We start from the raw sequence: 26,722 nt of genomic DNA, 5'->3' as shown, positions 1-26,722 counted from the left end.
TTTTACATTCCCTTCACTCCAGAGTTTGTGACTCACTACACAATGAAAAGGCTTTGCAGAGCACTGCAGTATGACTCAGATGAGAATACAGCCAGAACAAAACCGTTCATATCAAGATATCGCCAACCCCAATGATTCATGGGAGGATTAGGAAAAGAACTGGTCTGATAAGATCCTCTATAGGGATGACTCTATGGAGCAAGTCCTGCAAGCAGCACATGAAGGCAGCTCTGACAGGACTCACCAGCATGCCAAACCCCCTGGAGAAGAAAGATCACAACCCCAGCTCATTCTGCATTGCAGCTTACCTCCAGAAAAAGGAAACAACTAGTTGCACGGTTGTCCACAGCTTGTCATGACAGCAGCAAAGCATCTGAAGGACATACATATACACATACATTTTTAAACAATCTAGTCCAGAGGGGAAGGATCTGTTCTGCTCCTCCACATTCGCACACACTGTTCTAACATAATGCAACAAGATACGCTGTGGGAGAAGATAAGAAGTAAGTAACACCAAGAGAGAGCATTTTAGAGACCGACTCAGGTGAAGAAGGTATGCGCCAAAACCTGCAGCTGCATTGATCTCAGCCCTTGGAAACAAACATTGCCATAAGTATTTCTCATGCTCTCAGACAAAAGGAGGAAGCCCCTGTAGGTTGGTACACAATGGACACAGCCGCCTCGAGACAGGCCGGTGCACAGCAGGTACCCTCTCTGCTCTGATGAAAGGGACTACATGGGACAGAACAGCGTAACTAGCCATTCGATCTACATCCTTCTAGATAGCCCCCATCATCCAGGGTCCCAGAAGACACAACAAAGACCTAGACTTCAATGGCTGGCCCATATGTGCTTACCTACAACCTACATGTGCTTCAGAGAGGTCTCAGGAGACAATAGCTTGTCTGCTGCTTCAGTGGAATAGTAGCTTGCGCATTACAGTAATCCTGGCTAGGTAGAGGTGGAAAGCCTGTTAAATCAGCAGCCTCCTCACCTGCAGGAGCATGTGGCACTGCAACAAGTGACAGGACAACATTCAAATCCAAGCCACTGTATTTCACTTTTGGTTGAAATGCGATGTTCAGTTGATGCACAAGTTCAAAGCCTATCATCAAAACACAGGTACAAAAAAAAGGTAGGTCTTTACTAAGACGTTAGTAAAGAAATCAGCTTTAGAAGGAAAGCAATGTTTTCCCTTGGTCATGGCTTGGGAAATCTTTTCTAGAGAAGCAGTGAAGAATCAGATAGGACATGTTGCTTCCTTCCTCATCACAAACCAGAACTAAGAACAGACACCGAGCCCTGCTGTATGCCTATGTATGATAACAGTCTAGCTACCTGATGACTTGAAGTCATGGAAACTTAAAAGTATTTTCAATTTAGTAAAGGTGATCCTTCCTTACCACATCTAGGGACACTCTGCCCCTTCCCATCCCCATAAACTCCCAGCTAGCATCCCCCGCTGACCTCTCTTCAGCCACTGCAGAATTCAAACCCAACGTGAAGTTTAACAGATTATACTTAAGAACCAGGGTATCAACCACTGATGGAGTATAAAACAAAAATATACACAATTTGTGCCAATAAGACCTACAAAGAAAAGAAAAATGTGCAGAATTTAAATTTTAAAAATGGACGTTCTTACTTTCAGGACATATATGATCTTGACAGCTAATTATGAAAGGTTCCTAAAGAAAAGGGGAGACTATGCCAGCACAGGCTGCAAACAGAGCAAGAGAGGCAAATTCATAACAAAGCTAATAGAAAAAGCTAGAATTCAAACCAAAAGGCCTTCAGAACAATTTAAAGCATGAGAGAGCATTTAGCATTACAGTCCCCACTACTGGATTAGGTTTCCCTGTTTCACTGTATTAGAATTAATCTACATGGCTATGAACTCCACAGTCAACTCACAGAGCCACAGCAGCTTTGTTATATAACTGGCGACACCGATAACACGGGCTGCATTACTGGAGCCTGCTTGCTATCCCTCACCAATGCCGAAACCAGCAAAGCTGCTGCTACTCAAATCATTCTCTTGATGACAGGCGCTTCAGTAATCCAGACATTCAAGTCTAGATTTGATAAGACATTTTCTTGTGGGTTGACGTTAAGACTTAAAAGGCCATCTATGGCTGTGCAAGAAGTCCTTAATATCATCAAGGCAGGGGAGACAGCTACACAGGAGGAGAACAGCAGAAGGCTTTAAGTCAGAATATGATTACTGTAGAAAAATTATCTAACAAATGAACACAACCCCAGATTGTCGAGAGGAATGCTTTTAAGCAATTAAAGTGAAAAACAGTACATTGGCTGTCTATTCAGAGGTCAACAAGTGCTTGTTTCATGATAACACGCTCCCGAGAACACCTTTCCATGAACTTAACTTCTGATCTTCAGCATCTCATATACCTTGTTTTAAAGGCAGCTACCCTCTGAGGTCATGGAAATACAGTTAAGCTGCTATGCAGCATTACATCTGTGTGTGGCCATCTTGAAGTCAAGGGAACTAAAACAAATTAACAAATTGAAGCCCCAAATATGAAAGTTAGGTCAAAAATCTGTTTTGCTTACTAGTTTAAAGATGTTTCTTTGTATCTACCCATTGCTCTTTAAATACATCTCTCACATATTGCTCTAGCTTCAGCCCACAGATCTGTTCATCTTTTTAAAACAAAAAGCCAACACATACTGCTTTCCAAAGTATTTCTAAATACCTTTTACTTCTAGGGTACATGAGAATCATTTAGACGTCCTAGCCTTTCTGCCTGCGTGCATGATAGCAGGCTGTGTATATAGGACACTGCAAGTATGTTCAGAAAAGCAAAATGGTGTTTTCAAAACCGGAGACTGTGGCAAAACGAGGCAGCAGAGTCACTGCAGCTCAGTTCCAAGATGACAGCAGAGAACACAGATGTTAGAGCACACAGATTCACTCCACAATCATTTTAATTACATGCCTAGCCAACCAAGCACGGGATACAGGCTAAGCAGCAATAAATAAATAAAAAAAAAAAAAGGCAGCACACAAGTATTCTGCAAGCATCTTCCTGTGCACTTGATGGTAATGCCGCTCTCATGCATTAAGTCATCTGTTTTCCAGCAGGCAGTAAGTCGGTTTTATAAAGGCACTGCTGGCCTCTCTGCGGGTCGCGGCGGTGCGGGGCTGGCGGGATCGATGACGAGGACACAGGGCAGTTATCACCGGCGATAAGCGGGTGTGATCGGGCCAGGGGGGCACCGGGCCGGGCCGGTGCCTTCGCCTGGGCAGCGCGGGGACCTGGCGAGGGCACCTGGCCAGGGCTGCCCCCGCCCCCCCTCCCAGGGCACCGCTTCGCCTTCTCCCAAGAACTTGGTGCTTCCAGCGAGCTGCCAGCCGCTCGGGGCTCCTGCTCACCCCGCCGGGGGACGGCTCCTGCCCCCGGCCCAAGACCCTCCCCGCATTACAACCTGCCCCCCGTGGGGTGGACACGCACCCCACAGAACTGGGGAGACATGGCACCCACAGACACCCACCCGACGGGCCCACGCGGAGCCCCCCCCCTCCTCCTCCTCCTCCACACCCCCCCCAGACGGGCCGAGCCCCCTCTGCACCCTCAACCCCGCACAGCCCACGGGTGTACAAACCCGCGCGGGCTGTGAGGGGCCCCCAGGCGGGACATAACCACGCACACGCACACACACCTCCCCCAGACCCCGTGCGGCACTTACCTGCTGGTACTCAGCGTCGTGCGGTCGGAAGTCGGCGGCGGTGAGCTCCCAGCGCAGGCTGAGGTGCGGCAGGCGGTGCAGCAGGCTCACCCACCAGGGCGGCGAGTAGCTGACGCCCGCCATCCCCACCGCGCCGCCTCGCCTCGCCTCACCCCGACCCGCCGGCCATGGAAGCGCCGCCGCTCCCTTCGCTTCGCCTCCCTCCTTCCCTCTTCACCCGCGCCCCGGCTGGCGGCCCCGCATGGCCGGCACCCCCCGCCTCCTCCCTCCCTCCCTCCCGCCGCGCCGTTCGCTCCCTCTTTGTTCGCCGAGAGGCTCCACCGCCTCCGCGCCCGGCACCGCCCGCCCGCTCCCATTGGCGCCGCCTCGGCCCGCCCCGCCCCGCCCCGCCCGCCGCGGCCCCTCAGGGCTCCCCCGGCCCCTCAGGGCTCCCCCGCTTCGGGCGGCCGCCGGGCCGGGCCCGGCCGCCTTTCGTGCCCGCCGGCAGCCGTTTCTCTCCGCCACCGCGTCTCGGGTGGTAACATGACGCTATGGGGGCACGGCCCAGAGGGTCGGCGTCCCACACCCGGCCTCGAACCATGTCCCCCTCTTCTCCCTTTCCCTCCAAAATAACCCCGAAAGACACCCAACCGCCTGGCGCCTTACCTCCCTCAGCGGTGCCAAGGAAAAGCCTCAGACACCAGCACCCTCACCGGAGCTGGTGCGCTCCCATTCATTCCTGTGGCACTGGCTCCCTGTTTGCTTCCCCAGCCTGTCTCAGTTTTGCCACAACTCGGGCAAATTTCTAGAAGTATCGAGGTGTCTAAAGATGTAGACAGGCCCCTCGTGTGATTTTCAAGTGTGGCCAGTCTTCACCTGTTTGATGGAGACAGGGAACGCTCTGGTTTAGCTTCCACCATTCTCTCCGCAGGCAAAGGTTTGGCCTCTTTCCGACCCTGACCCAAAGCCAATTACCTTGCTTCATTAACGCCAATGGACTTGGAATTCTCAGCTTGTTTTGATGATGACGTAAATCAGAGCCATGAATTAAACACCTAAGTATTTAAGCAATGATGGCATCTTACTGCATAACACAGCAGTTGTGCATAACAGATCAGCATGTGTTGTGCTCCCCACAGAGCCGCGCAGACACCACTTTCCCAAGGATTATACTCTGACCCGATGGGAAAGGCTTTTAATTTATTTCTAAACAGAACATAACCAAACTCTTTTTAGTCTTAAAAGTAAAAAATACGAGCACACCCTCTCAGGGAGGACGTGTCAGAAACCAGTAAGTACATAAATGCTTTGGATAACGTTAGGATAGCAGCATAAAATAGAAAAGATAACAGCAGTAAGAAGCAGCAATCTCCAATCCATTTGCTTCATTATGAACATTGTACTGTTCCTGTTACAATTGAAATGTATAAAAATGTTTGCTGTTTTCTTTTAAAAGGAGTAGATCAAATAATTTAATTCTTGCTCTATGTAGTATGGTCCAGCGTTAATTCAGGAGTTCCTGAACTTGGCCAATCTATTCAGACTATCTCCCGGGCCTTTGCTCTCTCCATGCGGTCATACAAACCAAAGTCTCCCCATCCCAGCTCTGCAGCAGCACACCTCACCCACTGCTGATTTGACAAGCTGAAAACAATGTGTTTTAAATATCACTCAGTGCAAATTGGAAGAGGAAAAAGGACTATACAGCCTTCGAAAAGCCTTCAAGCAATTGTCTCACAGGTCATCATTTGAGAAACCCTCATCCCATTACCTCTGTTTTGAATTAGAAAGCGTTATGACACAGGAAGCCTCACAAAATATTAGAGTGTGGTATATCCTGTTTGTAAAAAAAGGGTAATACCAACTGCTTTTTTCTCCTAAATGGTGGAAGGTCAGTAGATGTTATAGAGACATTTCTTGCAAGTATGATTTTATTACTTTCCCCAAATGCAGCTAGGACTTTATGCTTTACGCTGTCCTCACTGATGCATTTTATAAATAAGGAGTGCAAAAATGCTAAAATGGGCTATTTAACACATTAGGACCAAATAAACATATTTCTGCTGGTGTTCTGAAATATAACATCAACTCTAATAACTTTTGACTAGGACATGATTTTCATGAGTATTATCAACAGAACTAAAAAGAAATCTTATTGTTCACAAATAGCATTAAGGCACACGTCAGAGAGTTCACAGCCACGCAGTATGTGCACAAGTACAAGATATACAAGGGTACAAGATATAAGACCTCAACTCTCTCTAGCCTTGTCCAAACAAGTTTTTATTTTTCTGCAAGAGGACAGCTGAACAACAAGCTGAACAACAGCCAATTGTGTTTTTTTTTTTTTTTTTTCTTTCCCCAATGGGCCAGCAAAGATGAAGAAAGAATTATTCTAAAACCCAAAGATCTAACATATTTTACATTCAGACAACCTGGAGACAAGGAGTGGAAAGATAGCACTGCGGACAAGAGATCTCTCTGTGTAAGCCACTTGTTGCTACAGAGTTTATGGAATTCTGCCCTACAACACTCAAGGCTGTAATCTCTCCTGCAGATGTTAGTGCTGCCACAGGCCTCTGGATAGATTGAAAACCCACCAGGCTGCGAGTCCAAGTACCTTTGTCAGCAAAATGATGGATGCAGAATAGAAGCAGATGCAACAAGCACTCCACACTGAGATCTTGTTTGACAGCATTGATGTAAATCAAACCTAACAAAACATTTTGAAACAAATGACAGAAAAAGCTGGTTGCTATTAAATGGGGGTGTAAGCACCAGAGTCTCAGCGCAGCAGTTTGAGGCACCATACAGGGAGCAAGGGGTAAGTGGGAAAGGGAGCAGGCTCAGCAGTGCTGGTCTGCATGCCTCTCTCAACCATTTGCTGTGGAGACAACTGGATTAAATTAATGTAGAATGAGGATTTGGAACTACAGAGAAACAGAGACATCAACAGTTTTAATTCCTCCCTCACAATTATTTATAATAATATGGGAAAATATTAAAATGAAGAGTAAAATTCATTCAGCAAACTAGGAATAAGAGACAAACCACAGGATTAGCTGTACTTTCCATGGCAGGGCACTTCAGCCTGTTGTACTACATCACGAAGTAGTGTTCCCATTTCTTAGATGTCTAGCATCTCCCATTTGATCCTATTCAGGTAATTTTTGATTACATGACAAGACCGTTATCAAGGCTCTCATGGTTAGATTATGCCAGCCTTTTTTTTCTCCCCATACAAATAGGTACACTCTGTTTTACCAAAGCAAGATGAACAAACAAGCCACTACTGTGACATCCCAGGAATAAAAACTAACAGTAAATCACCCCTGCATGGAAAGCAGTTCTACAATCAACCAAAGCAAACTGCAAATGTCAGCTTGTTAGCTGGTAATCCTGCTGAAAAGTAACCCTAAGAGCCGTATTAGCCTTCACTAACTTGCTTTTACAGTGACTTTGCCAAAGAATCACTGGTCAAAATAGGCAAGTGAGAAATGTCTCAAATTAAAGACAATGAAGATAAAAAGACTAGTTTAAACCTCCAAAATAAGGCAGCCAGTGCTGTCCCCTGTCTCCTTGAGGCCATCAGGCAGCCTGCAAAAGCACTCCTAAAAACGCACCATTTTTCACTCTTCACAAGCTTCTCTCTGACTCCAGACACCCCTACTGCTGATGTGATACTTGCCATGAGAGCACCTTTTAGAACAGCAATCCCATACCCCTGGCTTTTTTTATTCACTATGAAATGAAATAATCCAGCTTTTAATATACTGTGAATTGCGGAGTCTTCCCCTGACTGTCAGACCTAATATATGTTATGAAAGGTTTTAGCCAACAATACAGATTAAAAACAAAACAAAACAAAAAAAAGGCAAGTTTGAACTCCAAGTGCCAGCAGATGGATGAGATACCCTCTTGAGACTAGGGACTAAAGTATGGACAATCAGAGGGAGCTCAGCAAGACAACTGTCTCTCGACACTCAGCTGCCACTGTTCGGCAACACCTCTGCATCGCTTGCTTCTGCCGCTCCGGGAACCCTGCCCTTACATCAAGCCATGCCTCCTTCCCACTGAGCTAGACTGTGCCTCGATTAACAATACCCTTCCTCTCCTCCCAGGGCTTCCTCTGTATTTTTCTGCTGAAAGTCAAAGGAAATAACAAAGCCAGGGCTGCTCTCCAGCCTCCCCCAGATTTCACTGCCCCCTCCACAACAGCTCAGTCTGCAGCCTCTGCTCTCCCCAGCAAAGCCACATTGCCAGGGATCTTCCCAGCTGACTTCTCCTCCCAGCTTGAAGGATTTCCCCCGAGTGGAGGCAGCTGCAGACAGGAACGTACATCTGGGTCTTTATTGCTTTCCTCTGAAGTCCTCCTACAGACTTACAGGTTTAAAAAGAGAATTGCCACAATCAGGACCAGCATAAAAAGCTTTATGCAAACTCAAATAATAAGAAAAGGTTAATTCTGTCATTTACAGTCCTGAGGTGTAATACTCTCTCTCTCATGTCCTACCAGTCTTTTTATACTTGGTGAGTTCCAGAGAAATGTGTGGAAGATGTGGAAATCCTGTTGCAAAGCACCTGCCTGCTCCTTTCCTTTCCCCAGAGAGCAACACACAGAACATTCTATTATTTAGTTAATTGCAACAAAACAATTACAAAGGAGCTTGGCAAATTCTCTCTAATCGCAGCAAGACCCATTGCAGTTCAGTAAGTTCAGCAAATTAGCAAATAAGTGAATATAAAAAGGAAAGAATAACACAGCTCAAATTGCACTTTGTTCGTTTGTTTTGTCACTCATAGTTTCTGTTTAATTATTTAAGATATTTCTTCATAACATTCTAGTACATTTTGTATAACAATGAAAGTTTACTAGCATAGAAATGCAATACGTGGCTATTAAATATCTGCCAAGAGGGGGAAGAAAACTGCCAATTCTCTGTGTAAATTATAGAGAGCCTGTTTCGGAAAAATTTCCAGGTTAGATAAATAAAAGGTTCTGCCACAATTTGAGTAAAATACAAATAAGGATTATTGCTAGATAATGACAATGCTAAGTAATGTTTGTGCAGAACATTATAACTTGTACTACAGGCATTAATGGTCAATCCCCTGTTTATTAAAAGCTATTCTAATTTTCATGCATATAGCTAGAGGCCATTCAAACATAGCCTTTTTTTTACAGCAGAACTGTAATCAAATGACAAATTTTACAGTATTTCATTTCTAAATTCATATTACAGGGAAGACTTTCAAGGTCTATTACTGAAACCTTATCTCTGCAGAGCTGACGGACTGAGGAGGGGCAGAGAAGTGAGATCCAGGTGTGGAATTATCTGGCTGATAGCAAGGGATGTAAGATATCCCTTTACAACAGGCATGATGTCCCTCCTGGTTCCTCCCAGACCGTTTTGAGCATCAAGATTTTATGACACATCTGTCTGCCCTTCCAAGAATAGAAGCACTAAAGATGCTTATGTGGTACCCAGTGCAAAGCGTCTGAGGCATGCTGGCAGAAAACCTGCCAAAGAGAAGGGGAGCTGTTACAGTCTGAGCAACATCTTGAGGGGGGAAGTTTTGTTTATATACAGCTCCGGTGAGGGCAACAACATGAATGCTATCCTGGAGACCAGTACAAGTACCTATGCTCTCAGATTTGAAAAAGGCAATTAGGACAGCCAAGCAGTGGAAGTAGCAAGAGGGGCAGGGCACAACTTGATCAGTAGACTACAAGAGAGTTTAGTTAATAAGAACATAGTAATACTCATCATTCAAGGCTGTTCCCTTGAGCACAGCGAGGACAGAATGAGTGTTAAAGGCCACACACAAGCAAGAGTCAACATGTCTTATACACATCTGAAAACAGGGAAAACAGTCAGAAACTGGTGTCAGTGCTGTCTCTACCAGGCAAAGAACTACATTAGCAAACATTAGAAGGAAATGTCAGAGGAACTGGTGCAGTACCAGACCACCAACCACACCTGAAAATCCTCCCCTAATAAGCTACAGCCTAACAGGGATAGTTTGCTCTTTGCAGGTCTTAATGATGCCCACTGAATGAGTGAAACTTTTTTTTACCCACCTTAGACATTCATACGGAGAAATCAATTACTTAGCTGACAAACCTACCATAAACAGATGCTGCAAAGCTTGCAAGAGTCAAAGGCATTCTGACTTCAGATGAAACCAAAGTATGGTTTAGTACAACTAGTGTGAACACTTAACTGCTTTCAACTGAATTCAAGACTAATCTGCTCCAAGAAATCATATCAAAACTTTTCCATTCGTGCCACATGGCTTACTTCCAGTGTTTAAGGTTTAAAACTGAAGTTTCTGCTACGAAATACAGAACATGTCAGTAGAACAGAGAGGAAAGAACAAAAAAGTGAAATTTAGATAATACATTAATCAAACACAGATTGTTTCATCTTGTACTCTTATAGCTGTTTCAGTCCTTCAATAAGGATGCTGCTTGATAGGAAGGTGACTACAGGATTCCCATGTCTTCACAACAGCAGTTACCAGGGTCTTTTATCTCCATAAAGCAGCATAAGGCTTGGTTTTCCCTGGAGTCCCTAAAGGCTTTTTCAGTGGATGTGGAAAGGAATACATAGATCCTAGCTCCTTCCACCACAGCTTCATAAACAGCAACAGTAATCAAGGGAAAGGGATACACTGTAAGTAAATGGTACAGTCTTCGAAACCCTGTAGACTCCTGTTCTCCCTGCAGCCCACAGCAGATCAGTTCCACCCAGCTCTCTGCAAGTCTGCAGCACTACCGAGCCCTGGCACAGGGAGAGCTCTGTGGCCCAAAGAGTCTGAGCAGGGGTTATCCATTCTGCATCCCTCCTACAACAGGTTTCTGGGAAGTATGCATCAATAACATACTCAGGCATGTTTTTCTTCTCTGGCAGATTATTTTGAACAGTCACCACCATGATTTCTTTTCAATCTTTTATCTGAACTTCACTGGTTTGGTAATGGGTCAATGTGATTGTTGCAACCAACAAGCAAGCAGCACAACAACAGATGAAAAGGCATAAACGCAACTTGCTGTACTCTGCACAAAACCAGGTATGTTTGAGGCAATGGCATGGGTTTTACTTACAGAACTACTTGACAGGATTTTGTTTCTGAATAAAACACCAGAAGACAAGACTGAAAGCAAAAGCCCATGACCTCTTTCAATTCCACTAGCCTTTGGTCAGCAACACTGATCATTCCTGATGGGACAATCCTGAAGGTGTGCTAAAGAAGAAATTTCACACCCTCCATGTTTCAGAGTTACTGTGTTACTATTGGCTTAGGAAAACAGTCAGACCTAAAAGGTGAACCTAGGTACAAAGCAAAAACAACAGGAGGCCAGAGGAGCAGTGCAAATACAGCAACTACAGAAGAAATGCATGAACAATTAATTTACAAACTTTATTTGAAAGTTCAACAGTTACAAGAAAATACATTGTAATTCTTTTAGCTTTTAAAAGATCCCAAAATAAATTACATGAAAGAGTTGCACAGTTCTAAATATTAAAAATGTCATAAAAATTAATGGCGCTCTCACGTGCCAAGATTAATCCTTTCCCATTTCGACTATATTAAAAGTTGCCTGCGCGGGGACTGTTTTTATAGCTATGCAGAAAACGATACAGTTTTCAGGTCTTGATACCTTGGTAAAGATTTACAGGCAAAGGCACTTAAGGGCAAAACGAGATCAAGAGAGGTAACAACGCATGAAAGTCAGATCTCTGTATTCACACACGATCTCTAACACTACTGTAAATTGCAAAAGGTTTTAAGTAGGCAACATGATCCCGTATCAGCAGAACGGAAAGTGTGCTGTTAGATTACGTAGGTTACAGTGGAGTTTAATTCAAGACCTTGACGCCCCCACAAGGTTCCCAGTGCTTTCTACAGAAGACATATTCTTCAGAAACTGAGTATGTTTGTATTGGGCCTATCCTGACAGGTTTATGCCACACCGATTTTTACTGTCCTCAGCTCTCCGTTAAGGAAAAATGCCATTTATTCCAAAATTAACTTTTTCTTCCTTCATTGTCCCACACTTCTTCCCAGATTTACAGGTGCTGGCATTCAGATAGATAACCACAGAATGAAACTTAGTGTCAGTTACTGCTTTCAACACATTCTATTACAGTTTATAACAAAACAACATTAAAGGCTACTAGTACTGTGGAGGTTTCTCTTCCTACAGTACCACACCAAACTTTTAATGTGCAGTGAGCATATAGTTATCTTCCAAACTAAGGTATGAGTTTGAATCCCAGCTCAGGTTAAGCATCAGATTTTTGATAGTTAGGAGATAGCAGACTCAAATTTAGGAAACTTTAGACACATTTTCATTCGTCCTCAAAAACATTTGCTGGTTTTCACTCTGATTCTTGTCCGAGTCATACCAAGATACTGTCTCCCCTTTATCCCAGAACTTGTCTATTGACAGCACTACTGCTAGTCATAAGATCAGTTAAGATGCAAGTCTTCCTGCTCTGTATCTACCTCCTAATACTTTCATATTGGTTATTACAGCACAGTAAAGTAAAAGAATGCCATCTTCATTATGTTTGCTGTCCAAGTATTTCCCGATAGGGTAACGGCTAGGTAGGTATCTTATATCAGTCTTGGTCCTGACATGCTACATACTCTCCCCTTAATGTGTCAGTCTTCAGCTCTAGTTACTCTCTCTGGAGGTATCCATGACAGAGTCACAGTAACGGACTTGAAATATTATACATAAGCAGCTCAGTATAGCTCTGTTTCTATCTAGCAAAAGGACTCTTTTCATAACATGACTTCCAGAAAAAGAGGGAAACAGGTCTCAGCTTCTGCCAAGAGGATTCTATCCCTTCTATTCTTTTATGTTATATATATTTTTTTATCCTTTCTGCAGATGACAGTCATGTGACCAAAGTACCAGCAGGAAAAATTTACCCAACGGGAGTGTAAATGACATTCTTCAGACTGCTTTGGGTATGGAGAGCTCCCAAAACTGCCTTTGGAAATAGCACAGGCAGCATTTCCACTGATGGGATTAAATGAAATCAGCTGCACTGTGCTGCAGTCATCCAGTTTCCTCTTTGGCTGCAAGTACTGGCATCAACTATGATAAGCCTCAGATAGTGCTTCATTGAAATCAAAGAACCGAGACAGCTATGACTTATTAGTATTCTGTGAAACAGTGACGACTGATTTTTAATTTAAAAAAGAAGAGGGAAAAGGTGATAAAAATCTTATATTTAAAAGCATGCTTTCTGTTTACAGGAGTCTTTATTACTCTTTGATGACAAAGAAACCATTAGGGTCTTCACAAAAACTTCACTGTGTGTTCATAAAATTAAATTTTCCTTCCAGTAAATATCATATAATTTATCTAGTTCACCTTAAAAAACCCCCCACACATTGTAATGCCTATGAAGGATGGTGGCATGATAGTAGGAGCTATAAGGTCCTCCTTCCAGTCAAGCAGGGGTACAGTCTGTGTAAAAGATCTGGAAAGACCCCTCTGACAATATTCTCCACAGCCCATTATGTCTTTGGTCCTTCCATGGCCAACAATACTGTCAAACAGTGTTATTTCTGGATGTAGTCTTACTTTCTATTATAATCTAACCTACCACTTCTATTCCTAAACCAAACTGCAGGGGTTAGGTTTTGTTTATTACGCTCATCCCAATCCATATCCCTCAGATCAGAGCTGGGAGTGCCCCTGCTCTCCAGCAGCCAGCCTTGTAGCTTTACCTGACGACAGAAGATCGCTGTATATCATGATCCCTCTCCCAGCCTGTGACTGGACTTACTGTGCACATGCAGAGTGGTACTGAGAAGAGAGATCAACAACAGCAAAGCAACGTTAGACTTAAAGCCCCAAGGTGGTCAGTGCATGAGCAAGCTAGTTAGGTGAAAGCTTCAGACAGTCGAGTGACGTAAGCTAAAACAGGACATAAAGCAACATGTCTCCTATGTCAAATGTTTTCACATATGAGAGATGACCCTGCATAATCCACTCATATTTGTGATATGTAAGCAGAAAAAGCAGTCACAAGGGTATCCTTCATAGAACACTCCTGCTATTATACACCTTCTCTGACAAATATAAAAAAATTGATTACATGATCGGACATTTCAAATACAAAATAGTACTATACATATCATAGCAAGCACACTTGGAAAAAGCAATAAATAAGAAAACCCTGCTAATATAGTAGGCCCAGAATAGCCCTATGACAAAGAAATGGCTTTCTAAAAGCCTTTACAAGGTCTGCATAGACTGTAAATTTTCAGTATAAAAATAAACAAAAGAGATATTAAAAATTGACACAGTAAAATTTTTAAATAGAGCACCTGGTAGCAAATACAACCTGTTCCCCTTCATGTACACAGACTGAAAATTGGAGCCATGTCATTAACCACTTTCTGATTAAACAAATTATTTTAGTTGACCTGAAACAAAACTTTGTTTGACATGAAACAGCCTAAGGCTTTATTGTTTTCATTTAAATTTGGCAATTGAATTTATAATCCTCATTGTGAGACAAAATATTAAAGTGCTTCATTTTAGTTTTTAAATCCAAACTCTTTCTGCGTACCAGGAGGATAACAGTCAACAGTCAATCAGTGGCTTTTAGCCATAAAGTCTGCAGAGATGACATACCAAACAATTACTCATTTATGGCTGAAATAGTGACAACTGTCAATAAAAAGGAACTGATATCTCCCCTCTTTCATCTCTGATATGCTTCACCTTGGTAGAAACAGTTTTGTGAATTGAATAATTGCAGAACACCAGAGCCTGTTGACAAAACTTAAAAGTGGGTGTAGTTTTTCTTCATCTGCAACAGTGGAGAGACAATGACAATATCATCTGAATCGTCTGAGTGAGCTTCATCCACAGACAGAGGGAGAGCAGGCTGCGAATACTTCTCAGAGGACCTGGCTGAAATAATTACAAAGGAAACAAGGTCATCAATAAACAACATTAACAGAAACAAGCCCCTGTGGGAAGTGTAATATTCTCTGAGCCATTAAGTTTCCAGAATTACCTACAGTTATGAATAACTCTGATCTATCTTTTTCTGCATATAGCTAATTCCCATTGCTCTTTAATGAAGAGCATGCATGGCAAGCGTTGACATACTGACCACTCGTGATCTGTCTTATTGTCTTTAAGTCTTTGCAAGTGGTTACACACCACAAAGTAAAGCAATTCAATACTGAAGCCATAAATATTTATTATATGGCCAGAAAAGGAAAAATTGACCCAAGCAAGCTTAAGCGAAGCAAAAAGGTCATAATGAGAACTTCAGATACATATAGAGAAAATGGAAATCAGTGAGGGGAAAAAAACAGTGGAAGCTCTCAGTGACTGTCTTTCATCCCTGTATCTGTAAAATACCAAACCCATTATTCACATGCTGTACTACCTTACTTAATGACAATAGAAATGGTGACCACACCATGGGGTTTTGTTGGCTTGGGTTTTTTTTTAGTTTTGTTCTGTTGGGTTTTTGTTTGGGTTTTTTTGTTTTGTTTTGTTTTTTAATTTTGCTTCTTTACTGTTTTTCTGGGTACGTGGTTCTACGTATCTCATTGATTCCAACACTTGAAGAAATGTTCAGGACATGAATGGATAGAACCCTAATGACTCCAGTAAATACTGGAAAATCACAGGGATAAAATGAATACATATAAACCCCCATAACATCTGATGAGCAGAACCAGCAGCTTGTATCCCCTCTACAAGAGATCTATGAACTAAATTATGACAGCTATTAATACCTCCTAGCGCAATATTCTCCCCTCAGCTCCACTTATTTTTCAGTTTAAAATATCAATTGTTTGAAAGCCCTATCTCCCAGAGAAAAAAACAAATCAAGACAACCTGTGGTAGAAAGAGTAAACAGACAAGTAAGAAGCCATACACTGAGATTTTGACACTGAAATGGAAGGGAAAATGGAGGGCACACAGAGAATATTACTTGGGGAGAAGAACAGACATGCCAGGGGTCTCATAGTGAACTAAGAGGTTCCTGACACAGAAGAAAAACCCCTCCTGGTATGGAAGAGGAGGCACACACAGCAAGTGGAATGTGGAATAACGCAAGGGGACTGCAACCAGACCAGAAACAGAGTGACAGACAGAGGGCCTGTGAATGGAAAGGAGGAGTGAAGGGAGACCATTACATTGACCTCAACCTACAGAACCAAAGAAACACACAACTCACTAGTTAAATGAAATTCTTCTCTGCATCAGTCAACAAATACTGTAAGAGCTTTTCAGGAAGATTTATGAGCCAGTAGTACTGGTGATAAGGATGAGCAAAGAAAACTTCCAGAAGCAGGCATAACTAGAAGATGCAACTCCAATAGTAAACAGATATAGTATATGAAATAGCTTAATATTGTCTAAATCGCTCTTGATTATATCCTGCTCTTGATGTTTGAGATTTTATCATCCTCGTCTTCAGTTTAATATACCTCAGACTGACAACTTTATCTTTGTGCTTGTGAAGGGGTAAGCACTGATTAGACATAAGGGTCGTATGCAAATTCATTATCATTTCAAAAAAGCCTCAAATTAAGTTAACAGTCGTATCCAGAATAGCTAGTAATATGCAGAGAGAAATGCTGCCCTTATTCAAGATTGCTGTTCATGTACAGAACATATTCTTCCTTCCTGCCACTCCTCTGACAGAAAGAAACAAAACACAAAGTTTCACAGACTGAATTGTTATTATCTGTTCCATTTCATGGGAAGCAGCAGAAATGGCTTCACAAACCTCCAAGTATTGTCCACATTATGAAGACAAGCAAAGCAGCATTAAAGGCTACACAGAGACATCTAACTGGTTGCAAACAATTAATTAAAAGTCTGTAATGCTAGACCAAGAATATATAAATTTATTCTAGCAGATACATAAGGTTCTTTAAAACACATTTTACTTTTTCCCATTCCACTCAAAATAATGCCAAAAGGCTAATGAAATTAAATAACTTACTGAAATATATACTTTCACTGAAAGTTTAAGATCCTTGCAAGATCTAGAGGTCACAAAATGCAAGTTTGGACTTGGGACAAATGAAGCAAGAGCTTGTTCAACAGCTGCATGATTTAAAGCTAAAGGAATTTGATTGCTTTAAATCACTCAGCTGTTAAACAAGCTCCTTGTCTTCTATACTTTCCAAGCTGCAGGATGACCAGTGAAATACATTACATCAAAAACCAATTTTGTCAGTGGGTTTTTATATCAGTCATGAGCTATGAATGACAGATATTGAACTTCTAGTTAACTTTAACCTGTTTAAGCTACATGAAATCAAGTGGCAAAAAATGTGCTATAACCAAACAGATTGCCAGGGGGTCACATTTCTTCATAGAGGTGGCGTTTATACCAGAACGATCTCCTTGCTTTAGTAGGTTTTTCTCCAATTTGTCTTTCAGGAAAGTTTGGTTAAATTGTCCAATGCACCAAGAGCCAATATTTCACAGAGCTACTCAGTGCAAGACAGTCTTTTGGGCAGTTGTGCAGTTACAGAAGCACATATCCAGTATGACTCTTCACAAACTACATAGGTACATTCTATCCTCATCCTTGATTTTGAAAACATCTCCCATATTCATAAGATCAGCAGCAAACATAACCTGCTTTGCTCCTAGTCTCTCCTTTTTGATATTCAACAGAAAAGGACTGCAAGAAAGAAAGTTTGAATGTTTAGAGCTTCCTCTCTATCCCTGCCGGTATAAATCCTTCCAGAACTTCTTCACTCATCACTTTGTCATCATAATCTGCAATAAAAGTTAGCTTTGGAGACTTCATAGCTAGACAGTGACTGTGCTCTATTAGTATTCACACTATTGCATTTACCAGACTAGCTTTGTCTTACACTCTTCTCCAAGCCTTAGAAGCACTTCTTCAGAAGCACAAAGCATTTTTTTTTTTTTTAAGCGATTCTTTCTCTTTGGGTAGAATTTCATAACTGATTTGCTCTGGGTTTAGACTGAGCATACCAATAATGACTACTGCAGTACAGCCCAGGCAAAACAGGATGTTGCAGCATTTTTTTCCTGGATACTGTCACTAGACATAACTAAAAATCACTAAAATCTAACATCTTCAGAAGCAAGTACTACCTGCTCCGCAAAGTAAAATACACACACAGAGTAAAATTTCTTAAACACTCCTTCACTGAAGCGTAAACTTCTATTCACAACCCCTGCAAATCTGTCTTATTCCCCATCTCATATCTTAGAGAAACAGCCTCAGCTGCTTAACAACATGCTCTGTTTCTGAGCAGGTCTGCAGGGACTGTCAGCTTTTCATTGTCAAAAAAACAAGTCAGTGTTTCTCAGGTCACCCTCAAAGTTGTTCTTTTTTCTTCAGCTGCTCCATAAAAGCCTAGAATATCGCACTCTGGATAGAACCAACCTTTTCCAATTTGTTTTTAACTCCTTTGAAGCTGTATGTCGAAGGCTGTCTTATCAGCTTCATTGTTTTGCCTTCCCTAGTCAGTACTTCTAACATTCTCTTAAAAGCCTCTTTGGCTTTAACTCCAATTTCTCACAGACAGCAATGAAGAATTCAAGAAGGAAAACAAATGGCATAAGAGCCATAAAAAAGACAGACATTCTCCCAGTTTGTATTATAGTAGTACTAGTTGGCAAAGTTATCCAGGACTTCATTTTTCCTCTTACTGCAGCAACTGAAGACTGATGACTAAATACACATGGCTGACTATGATGGTTCTTTTTACCAGATGTCTGTCCCTTCAGAAACTAAGTCAGGATGGTGAAAACGTTCTCAGCTTGTCTATGGCTTTGGGCCCAAAACATAGTGGAAAGTACCACACTCCAGCTACAGGGCTGGGGGGACTGAAAAGGAAGCAGAGTGGCAATATAGGGGAACACCATGTTCCTTGAATAATTACCACTCACATCAGAGAGAGACCTTCCAAACCACAGTTGTGACAAAAAGGCAAAATGCTGTGAGGAAGCTGGTACTGACACTGTCAAAGCTTTTATTTTTTTATGTAAAGGACTGCACTTGCCAGTATAAGCAACATGTCATCAAATTAAAAGAAGATGGAGAGTACAAATATACATTTGCATATGTGTGCATGTGCAGATGTTCTCTATAAAATTGTGTGTGCACCCACTCAAAACACACATACTTCTGAACACAGAGGGAAATGAGATTACCAGGAAGAGATGACATGAAGATTGCATGAGGTGTCTGGAGTGCTGCTAAGGCTGGTTTCTTCTCTGTAATGTAAACTGCAGAATCTGCTTTCCCACTTGGTGCCCTGGACACAGAGGGCCTGCAAAAAGCCATTGCACAGTGTGAGTCACAGAACAGTAATTGCAGTCTGTCTTCAGAGGGTATGCTGAAAAGTTTCTTGTGTTGCTAGCCTGCAAGAGACAAAAGCTTATCACCTGCAGAAGTGAACTTAGACACTAAAGTGAGGTGACAGGTATGTAACTCTCCTTGTAACCATGGCAGCCAATATTAAAAACTTTTGGAGCAGTAAGCCCTGGAGAGAAAGGAAGCATTTTTCAAAACAGAGTCACCAGAAACCTAACAGTAAGCAAATCACTGCGTTCTTCCTGAGCTAAGTTACTAGACTGCATGCAAGATGCCATTTTAGCTCTTCCCTGTTATTCCTCCATATAACCCTTAACTTTTACATGTCAGGCCTTCAAATTCACTAACATTAAGCAAGTGTACTAGCAATCAGTTTGATAGCAACTGTAATTTTAAAGATTGTTTGGTGGTTTGTTTTGTTTTTGTTTGGTTTGTTTGTTTTTTTTTTCCAAAGAGTAATTATTTTACTTTGCTTTTCCTCATTGGTATGGAAGAGAGAACGCAACAGGATATGGGAAGACTACTGCTGCAACAAGAAGCCCTTTTAGTTGCATACCTTTTGAATTTTCTCACAAGCAAGCTCTCCATTGTCTTTGTTGGGACAATGGCCTTGTTCTCCTCTGCCAAGGAACCCACACTAAAATTCTATAAGAGAAATGACCCCTATCGTGTAATAACAACAAATTTTGTTACTGCATGTTGTAGAAATATCCATTTCTCACTTACCTCTCCTCAAGCAGTACTGTACGTGCTAAGTGAGCCCTGAATATGGATTGGATGAATGTCACAATCTCATCTTTGTCCTTGCAATCAGAAGACAAGCTCAAGGAGTTTGACATGGAAGACATGCAGGAGTCCTGCAAAGCAATGAGATCAAAGAAAACTGACCTTTTACAGGTTACACAGAAGCTTTCACAATCTTACTCTTCATTGTGAAAGTGGTAGTAGAGCAAATATTCCCATCTTTTGGTTTGCAGTCTTTAAGGTTCTATAAGACTAAATCAGCAGGAAATGCAAACCTTATCATCATACAAGCTTTGAAGCATCTGTATTCAATTACTGAAAGGGCAGACACCTGCAAGGAAAGTTCATTTATTTTCCAGGAAGGAAACCTTTTGAAGTTGAAGGAGGCAAGGCAACCTTCATGATGGATGTACCTTCTGCTTTTATCAAGCAAAAGTATGCAGTCCTACTACACTGGGCCAGTTTACTGAAATAAAAGTGCAACCAGATGGACAACCTGGATGGAGAATTACAAATTAACTTTAGTCTGCTAAAAGTCCAAAGGATGTTTACACAAGTTGGCAATTGACTTACAGAAACTAAACGTTTAATTGGTAACGAAATTTTTTCATATTCAGAACTGAGCAATCTGGAGTGAGTTTGACGTGACAGAGAACACTACAAGTCTTTGAGCATGCCACATGCAAGTCTCCTTTACTTTTCAAAGATGCTTTCCAAATTCTTATTTCTGAACTTCAGTGACAAAGGTTTGTCTACTACTACAATGATTGACTACTAAACACCTAAGAACAAGTACAGTTTTCAATAGCACTCCACATTAAAGACTTAAAAGGTACATTATTAGCTGATGGGAGAACCAGAAAAAAAGAGGAAACCTAGTTACAGTCCATAATGCAGAGAAGTTACAGCTTTACTTTTAAAAACTGTGAACTAAAGAAGATGGAAAGGTAGGCTAGGGAATGAGCTCGATATCTTTCTGGAATTACAGTGGTGCTGCCAACTAGTGCATTAAAACATCACCAGGTGATTCAGAGAATTAAGTCTGGAAGTACAGTATTATACACTGTAAACTAAACATAATGGGATGCCTGGATACCCATTTGCCCCAACAATTACCTTGTGAGATTTTGCATCATGCATCCTGTTATTCAGTAACAGTTTCTGTCGAGCTAAATGTCCTCTGAAAGCTGCCTGAAGCATAACAACTGCCTAGCATGGAAAGAAATAAGTAGATGTTAGCTTCTTCGAAAGATGGCATCCATAAATTAAAACAAGAGTCCAGAGGGAAGAGGCATATAAGGAAAGTAACTTTTCCTTGTGCAATGGAAACTGTTTGTTGTCTTGACATTTTCTTATGTTTAAGGGATACACACACATCTCCATTACTTCACAGCTACTCGGCTGCAATCCAGAGAATCCCCAGCCTGTAACAACCCATAGACGTACATTTTCATAGTTTAAATTCAATCTGGGAGGTGCTCAAGATTGAGCTTATCAAATGCAGTTAAATTCTAGCTGCCAACACTAGCCTGTATTTCACAAATAGAGCAACGTGCTCCCATGCCCGTATTAGATCCTGGCTTCCCAGCAGGCTCTGTGATGGTCTGGTACAATCAGAAATCAAGCCAAGTCTGGTAGACCACTGTGGTGATTACACTGAACATAAGTCCTTCCTCTCTACTCAGAGATTTTACTGGATTCTAATCAACAAAAAGCATCTAAACATAAAACAGTATGTTTGTGTCACCATGGTTAGAATTTGTTCTAATTTCTGAAAGGATTTTTAATGTTCTGGAAGAAACACATGTAAGATGCTATGTTGTGCTATTTGAAAAAACAGTTTAATCAAAATCTTTCTGCAAAACATTTATCAGAAAGTGACAAGTCTGTCAAACAAAGTCTTCTATAAAGTTTCTTCATAATACTCAAAGACATTTCGTCTTAGCAAAGGCTTCAAATTCCTACTTCAGATCTTTCTGAAGATTCATCATAGTGAAAATAAAAGCATTATTAGAATTACCTAATATAGAAAAACTTTTCTGTCTGTTCATATCAAATTTTGTTCAGAATTCTCAGAACTGTTCATCTTGCAGAAGGTACCAAGTACAGAAGATCTGAGACCAAAAGGGGGACACTTTGACAAGATATATCAAACAAAACCAGGATGTCAGAAGGTAGATCATGAGCCAGCTTGAAGAACAAACACGATCTTGGTACAACAGTCCATGTTGCAATAAAACCTCTTTAAAAATAAGAAAATTATTTGCTTGTGCTTTGATACAAATTAAATCTGTTTTACTGTTTTGTTGGGTGTCAAACACACTCACCTCATCCAGAGCAATTTCTTCTTTCTGAAAAACATCCAAGTTACTGACACAAATACATACAAGTTTTATCTAATATTTTCAAAATTTTCCCTAACAATTAAAACACACAGAAATACCTGTCCCACCTCCCCCTGAAAACTCAAACAACAAGCCTAAGGAAAAAAAAAAAAGAAAAAAAGTTTTTAATCTTTGCAAGTTACGTGAATAGTCCTTTTGTCTTTAGTTCTCTAAGAAGCATTTAGAAGACCCATCTCATACCACATGTCCTATATACGTGGCAAAAGCAGTATTACATTGTTACCCATAGAACAAAATTTAAAGTTAACACTTTTTTCCTGGATTATTTTGTCCTAGCTGAACATATCTCAATATACAAAACTTCCCGTATTGATTGGAGAATTTCTGCATGGGGAATTTAGCTTCAGTTATACTCCAAGGAAGCAACAGCAGCAGCACTGCTCCAAACACTGCTACGCTTCCCTAGTTCTCCGCTGACCCAGACTCCCCCATTCAGAAAGTGGCCACCTCACAGCTGAAACAACAGGGTTCTAGGGAGCAAAGGCAAAAGCAGCAGCAGGGAGGACTTGGTAAAAAAAAAAAAAAAGCAGTGGAAGAGAAAATGGCAGTAAGGAATCACAGTGGGAAGCACTGTTGCAGTTCCTGGAGCCCTGCAGCAGGTTACTATCGATGCTAAAATGAGAGTAAGATTCAGAGTGGAATGTCCTCACTGTTCCCTGATAGGAGGATCTCACCTTGTGTCGGTACATCTTCCACCATCTCTGGATGATTTTGGCTGCTTGTTCCTTCATGTGATCTTCTTTGTCTTTAACTGGTGAAGACTGCAAAGGAAAATCTTTAACATAGTGCACTAAAGACACAAGTTGGAATTCTATGAGGGAAACAGGTTACAAATGACTCAGAAAAATCATCACCAAAATTGTTAAATGTTCATCCTGCCTTCAGGGTGGAAGGAAGTTAAAGAGGAAGCAATTAGTTCTGAATACTGCTCATGTTCAAACTCATCATCTAGATGACTGTTGCAGTGAAACACATTCCTGCTCCCATTTTAGCTGCTAGCAGAGCATGGGAATGGAAATGTTTTCATTTACACATACTCCTGATTTTCTATGCATTGCTAAAACAATAGAAGCTCCAACACTCGAAGCCAGTGCTTTGTTTATCAGAAATGGTTTGTATGTTATCAACAGACTAAGAAGAAATGTCAGGATACCTAATTTTGCAATTCTTCTCCAGGAAAGATTAGTACTAATTAACTGGGGAGCTCTCCCATGTCTCATCCTGGCAACTGTGACCCCATACTCATCTGTTTAAGCTTAATGGCGAGTTGGCCATCATATGACACCAACAAGACAGAGAGCTTGTATAAATTGATATAACTCTACTCTTCTATCTTGAAGAAATTAATTAGAGGAAAAAGTAGGAAACCAAGAACAAAACAAGATTTTATTCCAGTTATTTTTTGAGGTGTGGTTTCATATTCCACCTCTCACCATCTGATCCTTTTAATCCCTAATTATCCCATACTAATTGTCATACCTCACTTGCCAAACAAAAGTTAACTGCAATTTTAAAAGAATAATTTAATTTGTTGGTACAAAATTCTAAGTAGAGGAACAAGAGATTTTATAGACTCTGAAAAAAACCTCTTGATTCTGTGAAAAGGATTTATTTATAACCTAAAAACGCTGAGTTACAGGCTTAAGTTTAGCAAATGGATCATGTTATATTAAAAATGACAACCTACTATTAAAATGAAAAATTGGTAGGAACTTAGTGATAATTACAAATAATGGGAACATTTCAATAAATGGATGGTTACTAGCCAAGAATATATATAGTCTGCAGAGGAAAAAAGGAGCTGTTTGTTGGCTGTTTTTAAAGACTCAAGTTATTTGGTATTCAAAACATCAGCTAGCATCCATCAGCCTATAACACACAAAAAATCCGAAGAATTGCACAGTATATCAAAAAACAGCACTCTCTTAAGCTACTGGACATTTTTATTCATATTTTTTACTACCTGTATTTCAGGGTCTATTTATTTTCAAGTACAAATGATCAAAATCCCCAGTAATAATTTTCAAATAGTTTTTAAATAAAATGAGATTAACATGACCACACCGTATCTGAAAGCTTATCTGTCAGTGCCCATTCATCTCTACTGGCCAGTTACAACAACATTTGGCAGAGGGTGGAAGATTGCAAAGATATCAAGCTCGGTCATATTTCACACAAAAACTTCAGCTGATTACAAAGGCCCAATTTAAGACTGTCCAGGATTAACAGACATACAAATATATTTATTAGATAGCGACAAATCCAGAAAGAGGCAGCTATGAATACGAAAAACTTCAATTGAAAGTGGATAAGGGTTTATTTTATTGTATTGACATCTTTCCTAATTCTTTACCATCAGTGGAATTAAAAAATCCCTCAATTTTCATGATGATTAAGTGCTCTACATCCTGTAAACCTTCCCATTAAAAAGTATCCAGCTTCCATCCAAACAGAAAGGCTAATGAATATTTTCTGACTGGACAGCACATGTGCCCTAATTGATTACCTGAACAGCATAAAAATAACTGAAAAGGTATTTTTGTCTTTTGCCAGACTGTCAGTGAGTATACTTACCCATGTCTCTATCCTTCATATGTCAACTCCTATAAGACCTCCCTCCCTCTACAAAATTGGACTGAAATTAGTTAATAGGGTTCAGATGTTACAAGAAGACATAAGCAAACCTATGAATGTCTTAGAAAGTAAGGCAAAAAACCCCACACACTTAGAAGTGTAAGCTTTTTGCAACATTCCACTGAGTAAGAAAAAGCTGTGGTGGGGCAGATAATCACTAAGAGAACAGCTCCAAAAAAACCCCGAGCTGCAGTGGTAATTACTAAAACAACTTACCAACAGACTCTGGGAATTAACCATCATTCAGAATCTCTACGACAAGATTTAATGCCTCTCTGAAAAGACACAACTAGCAGCTATTTAGACTATAAGCTCAATTTGCAATGTTAGTTAGATGCAAGGGAAAAAAAAAAAAATCCACAAAAAACCCCATGTGTCTGTACCTTATTAAGCTTTTCCATTGTATCTTCTGCCGTTTGTCTCTTCTCTTCCTCCAATTTTGACTCTAATTTCCCTACTTTCTGTGTCAGGTTCTGGATTTCCTCACTACGGTTGGAAAAAGCAAAGATATTTATAGCTAGAAATTTTCTATTGTTCCTGCTTTGAAAATACTGAACCTATTTCATAAGATTTGTTTGCTTTGTTTTTTTTTTTTTTGTTTTTTTTTTTTAAAGGCCAAAGTGGGAAACTGCTCAGGGTAACATGATACATATTCTTATAGTAACAGACACGTGCTACAGTTTTATATTTGTCAAAGTCCTTTCTTACAAAACAATATGAAAGAACTTTTTTTTTTTGCCACCTTTGCACAGGATTATTATCAACAGTTACACAGAATGCATGAAGTAAATGGAATGACATATTGGCAATGGTATAGAAGCATAGGCTAAAGATACTACAGTTTTTTCTTAGAGAAAATAATGTCTCTGAGCCCAACATGGCAGCTCTCTTTTTCCATTTATTTTATTAATTTTTATTATAATTTATTTCCTATTCTTACTATACTTGTTAGTCTTCCTCTAAAATCACTCTATAAATTTCTTCCCCTAGTAACTTACCCCATCCCTCCAAAACAGTTCTGTTTAAATAAATACCCATCTTCCTGCAGTTCAGATGATCTCCTATGGATTTTGAGCCACTTCAAAAGAGAATTATACTTTAACAGATAATTTTTTGGTTCTGAAAGGATTGAACACAAGATATGATACCTTAAAATCTGCTCCTCTGTACTCTTCTGTTCCATCTTATTCTGATGCTTCTGCAGCTCCAACTCCACTTCAGCCTTAGACTGCAGTAACTGCCTGATATCTAATCTACAAATGTATAAGGAAACCTAAGCGATACTTAAGACATTCATACTTCAACAAAGTAGTTATTTTTTGTTTAAACTTCTAAATAGAATAGGTTTTCTCAAATTTGTAAAGTAACTAAATGTTCAATTTTCCCTTTTAAAGAAAACAAAATGCAAGCATACATTGTTCAGAAGTAAAAGGCCTCTTCACATGCTCTCACTATACATTTTTGTTCAGGGGAGAGTTTGACACAGAAGGTAGTGTCATACTAACAATAAGTAGTTGTGTGTGCATCTCTACTTATGGACAGATTAACCTAACTACCCTTACACACAGACACACCAAACGAATCCAAGCAATACAAATTGCAAATCAATGGCTTACTGGGGAGAAAAGAAGTCACAGTGCGTCGTAGGGCAGAAAGCAGGTTTAAATGGAGAAAGTGGTAGATCAGGACAAAACACATTTAAAAAACAAGACAAATTTTTACAGCAAAATATTTGCAAGAAGTGCTGTGTAAAGTGACATATAACTCTTCAAAGGCTTTCTAGTGTGGTTGGCAAAAAAGTATGCCTGGAAAAATGTGTTAGAAACAAGCAGAAACTCTCATTTTCCATCCTCTCACTGACTTTTTTCTGCAATG

General features: G+C 40.7%; 2 protein-coding genes across 7 annotated transcripts in view; both read right to left on the bottom strand.

The window, feature by feature from the left end:
* The window catches only part of TTYH3 (tweety family member 3), a 78,701-nt gene extending 74,736 nt beyond the window's left edge, over positions 1-3,965 (bottom strand). Inside the window, exon 1 of one of the 3 annotated variants that reach the window (XM_042798508.1) lies at positions 3,715-3,965. In XM_042798508.1, the coding sequence (XP_042654442.1) occupies positions 3,715-3,837 (123 nt within the window). In that variant the 5' untranslated portion in view covers positions 3,838-3,965. The remainder of the gene's footprint in view (positions 1-3,714) is intronic. The other 2 variants (XM_042798506.1, XM_042798507.1) reach the window with 2 other exon arrangements.
* An 8,962-nt stretch (positions 3,966-12,927) lies between these two features.
* Positions 12,928-26,722, bottom strand: part of IQCE (IQ motif containing E) — a 26,393-nt gene continuing 12,598 nt past the window's right edge. For 2 of the 4 annotated variants that reach the window (XM_042798354.1, XM_033000347.2), the window contains exons 15-22: positions 25,996-26,100; positions 25,231-25,333; positions 22,888-22,974; positions 22,136-22,159; positions 20,925-21,017; positions 19,791-19,921; positions 18,902-19,020; positions 12,928-14,641 (exon numbers count right to left, since the gene is read on the bottom strand). In XM_042798354.1, the coding sequence (XP_042654288.1) occupies positions 14,511-14,641; positions 18,902-19,020; positions 19,791-19,921; positions 20,925-21,017; positions 22,136-22,159; positions 22,888-22,974; positions 25,231-25,333; positions 25,996-26,100 (793 nt within the window). In that variant the 3' untranslated portion in view covers positions 12,928-14,510. Of the gene's footprint in view, positions 14,642-15,683; positions 15,852-18,901; positions 19,021-19,790; positions 19,922-20,924; positions 21,018-22,135; positions 22,160-22,887; positions 22,975-25,230; positions 25,334-25,995; positions 26,101-26,722 lie in introns of all 4 variants that reach the window. The other 2 variants (XM_033000348.2, XM_042798355.1) reach the window with 2 other exon arrangements.

This window comes from Tyto alba, unplaced genomic scaffold (genome assembly GCF_018691265.1).
Source record: "Tyto alba isolate M040663 unplaced genomic scaffold, T.alba_DEE_v4.0 Super-Scaffold_28, whole genome shotgun sequence".
Classification (NCBI taxonomy): domain Eukaryota; kingdom Metazoa; phylum Chordata; class Aves; order Strigiformes; family Tytonidae; genus Tyto; species Tyto alba.
This window is presented reverse-complemented; position numbering and strand designations above follow the sequence as displayed.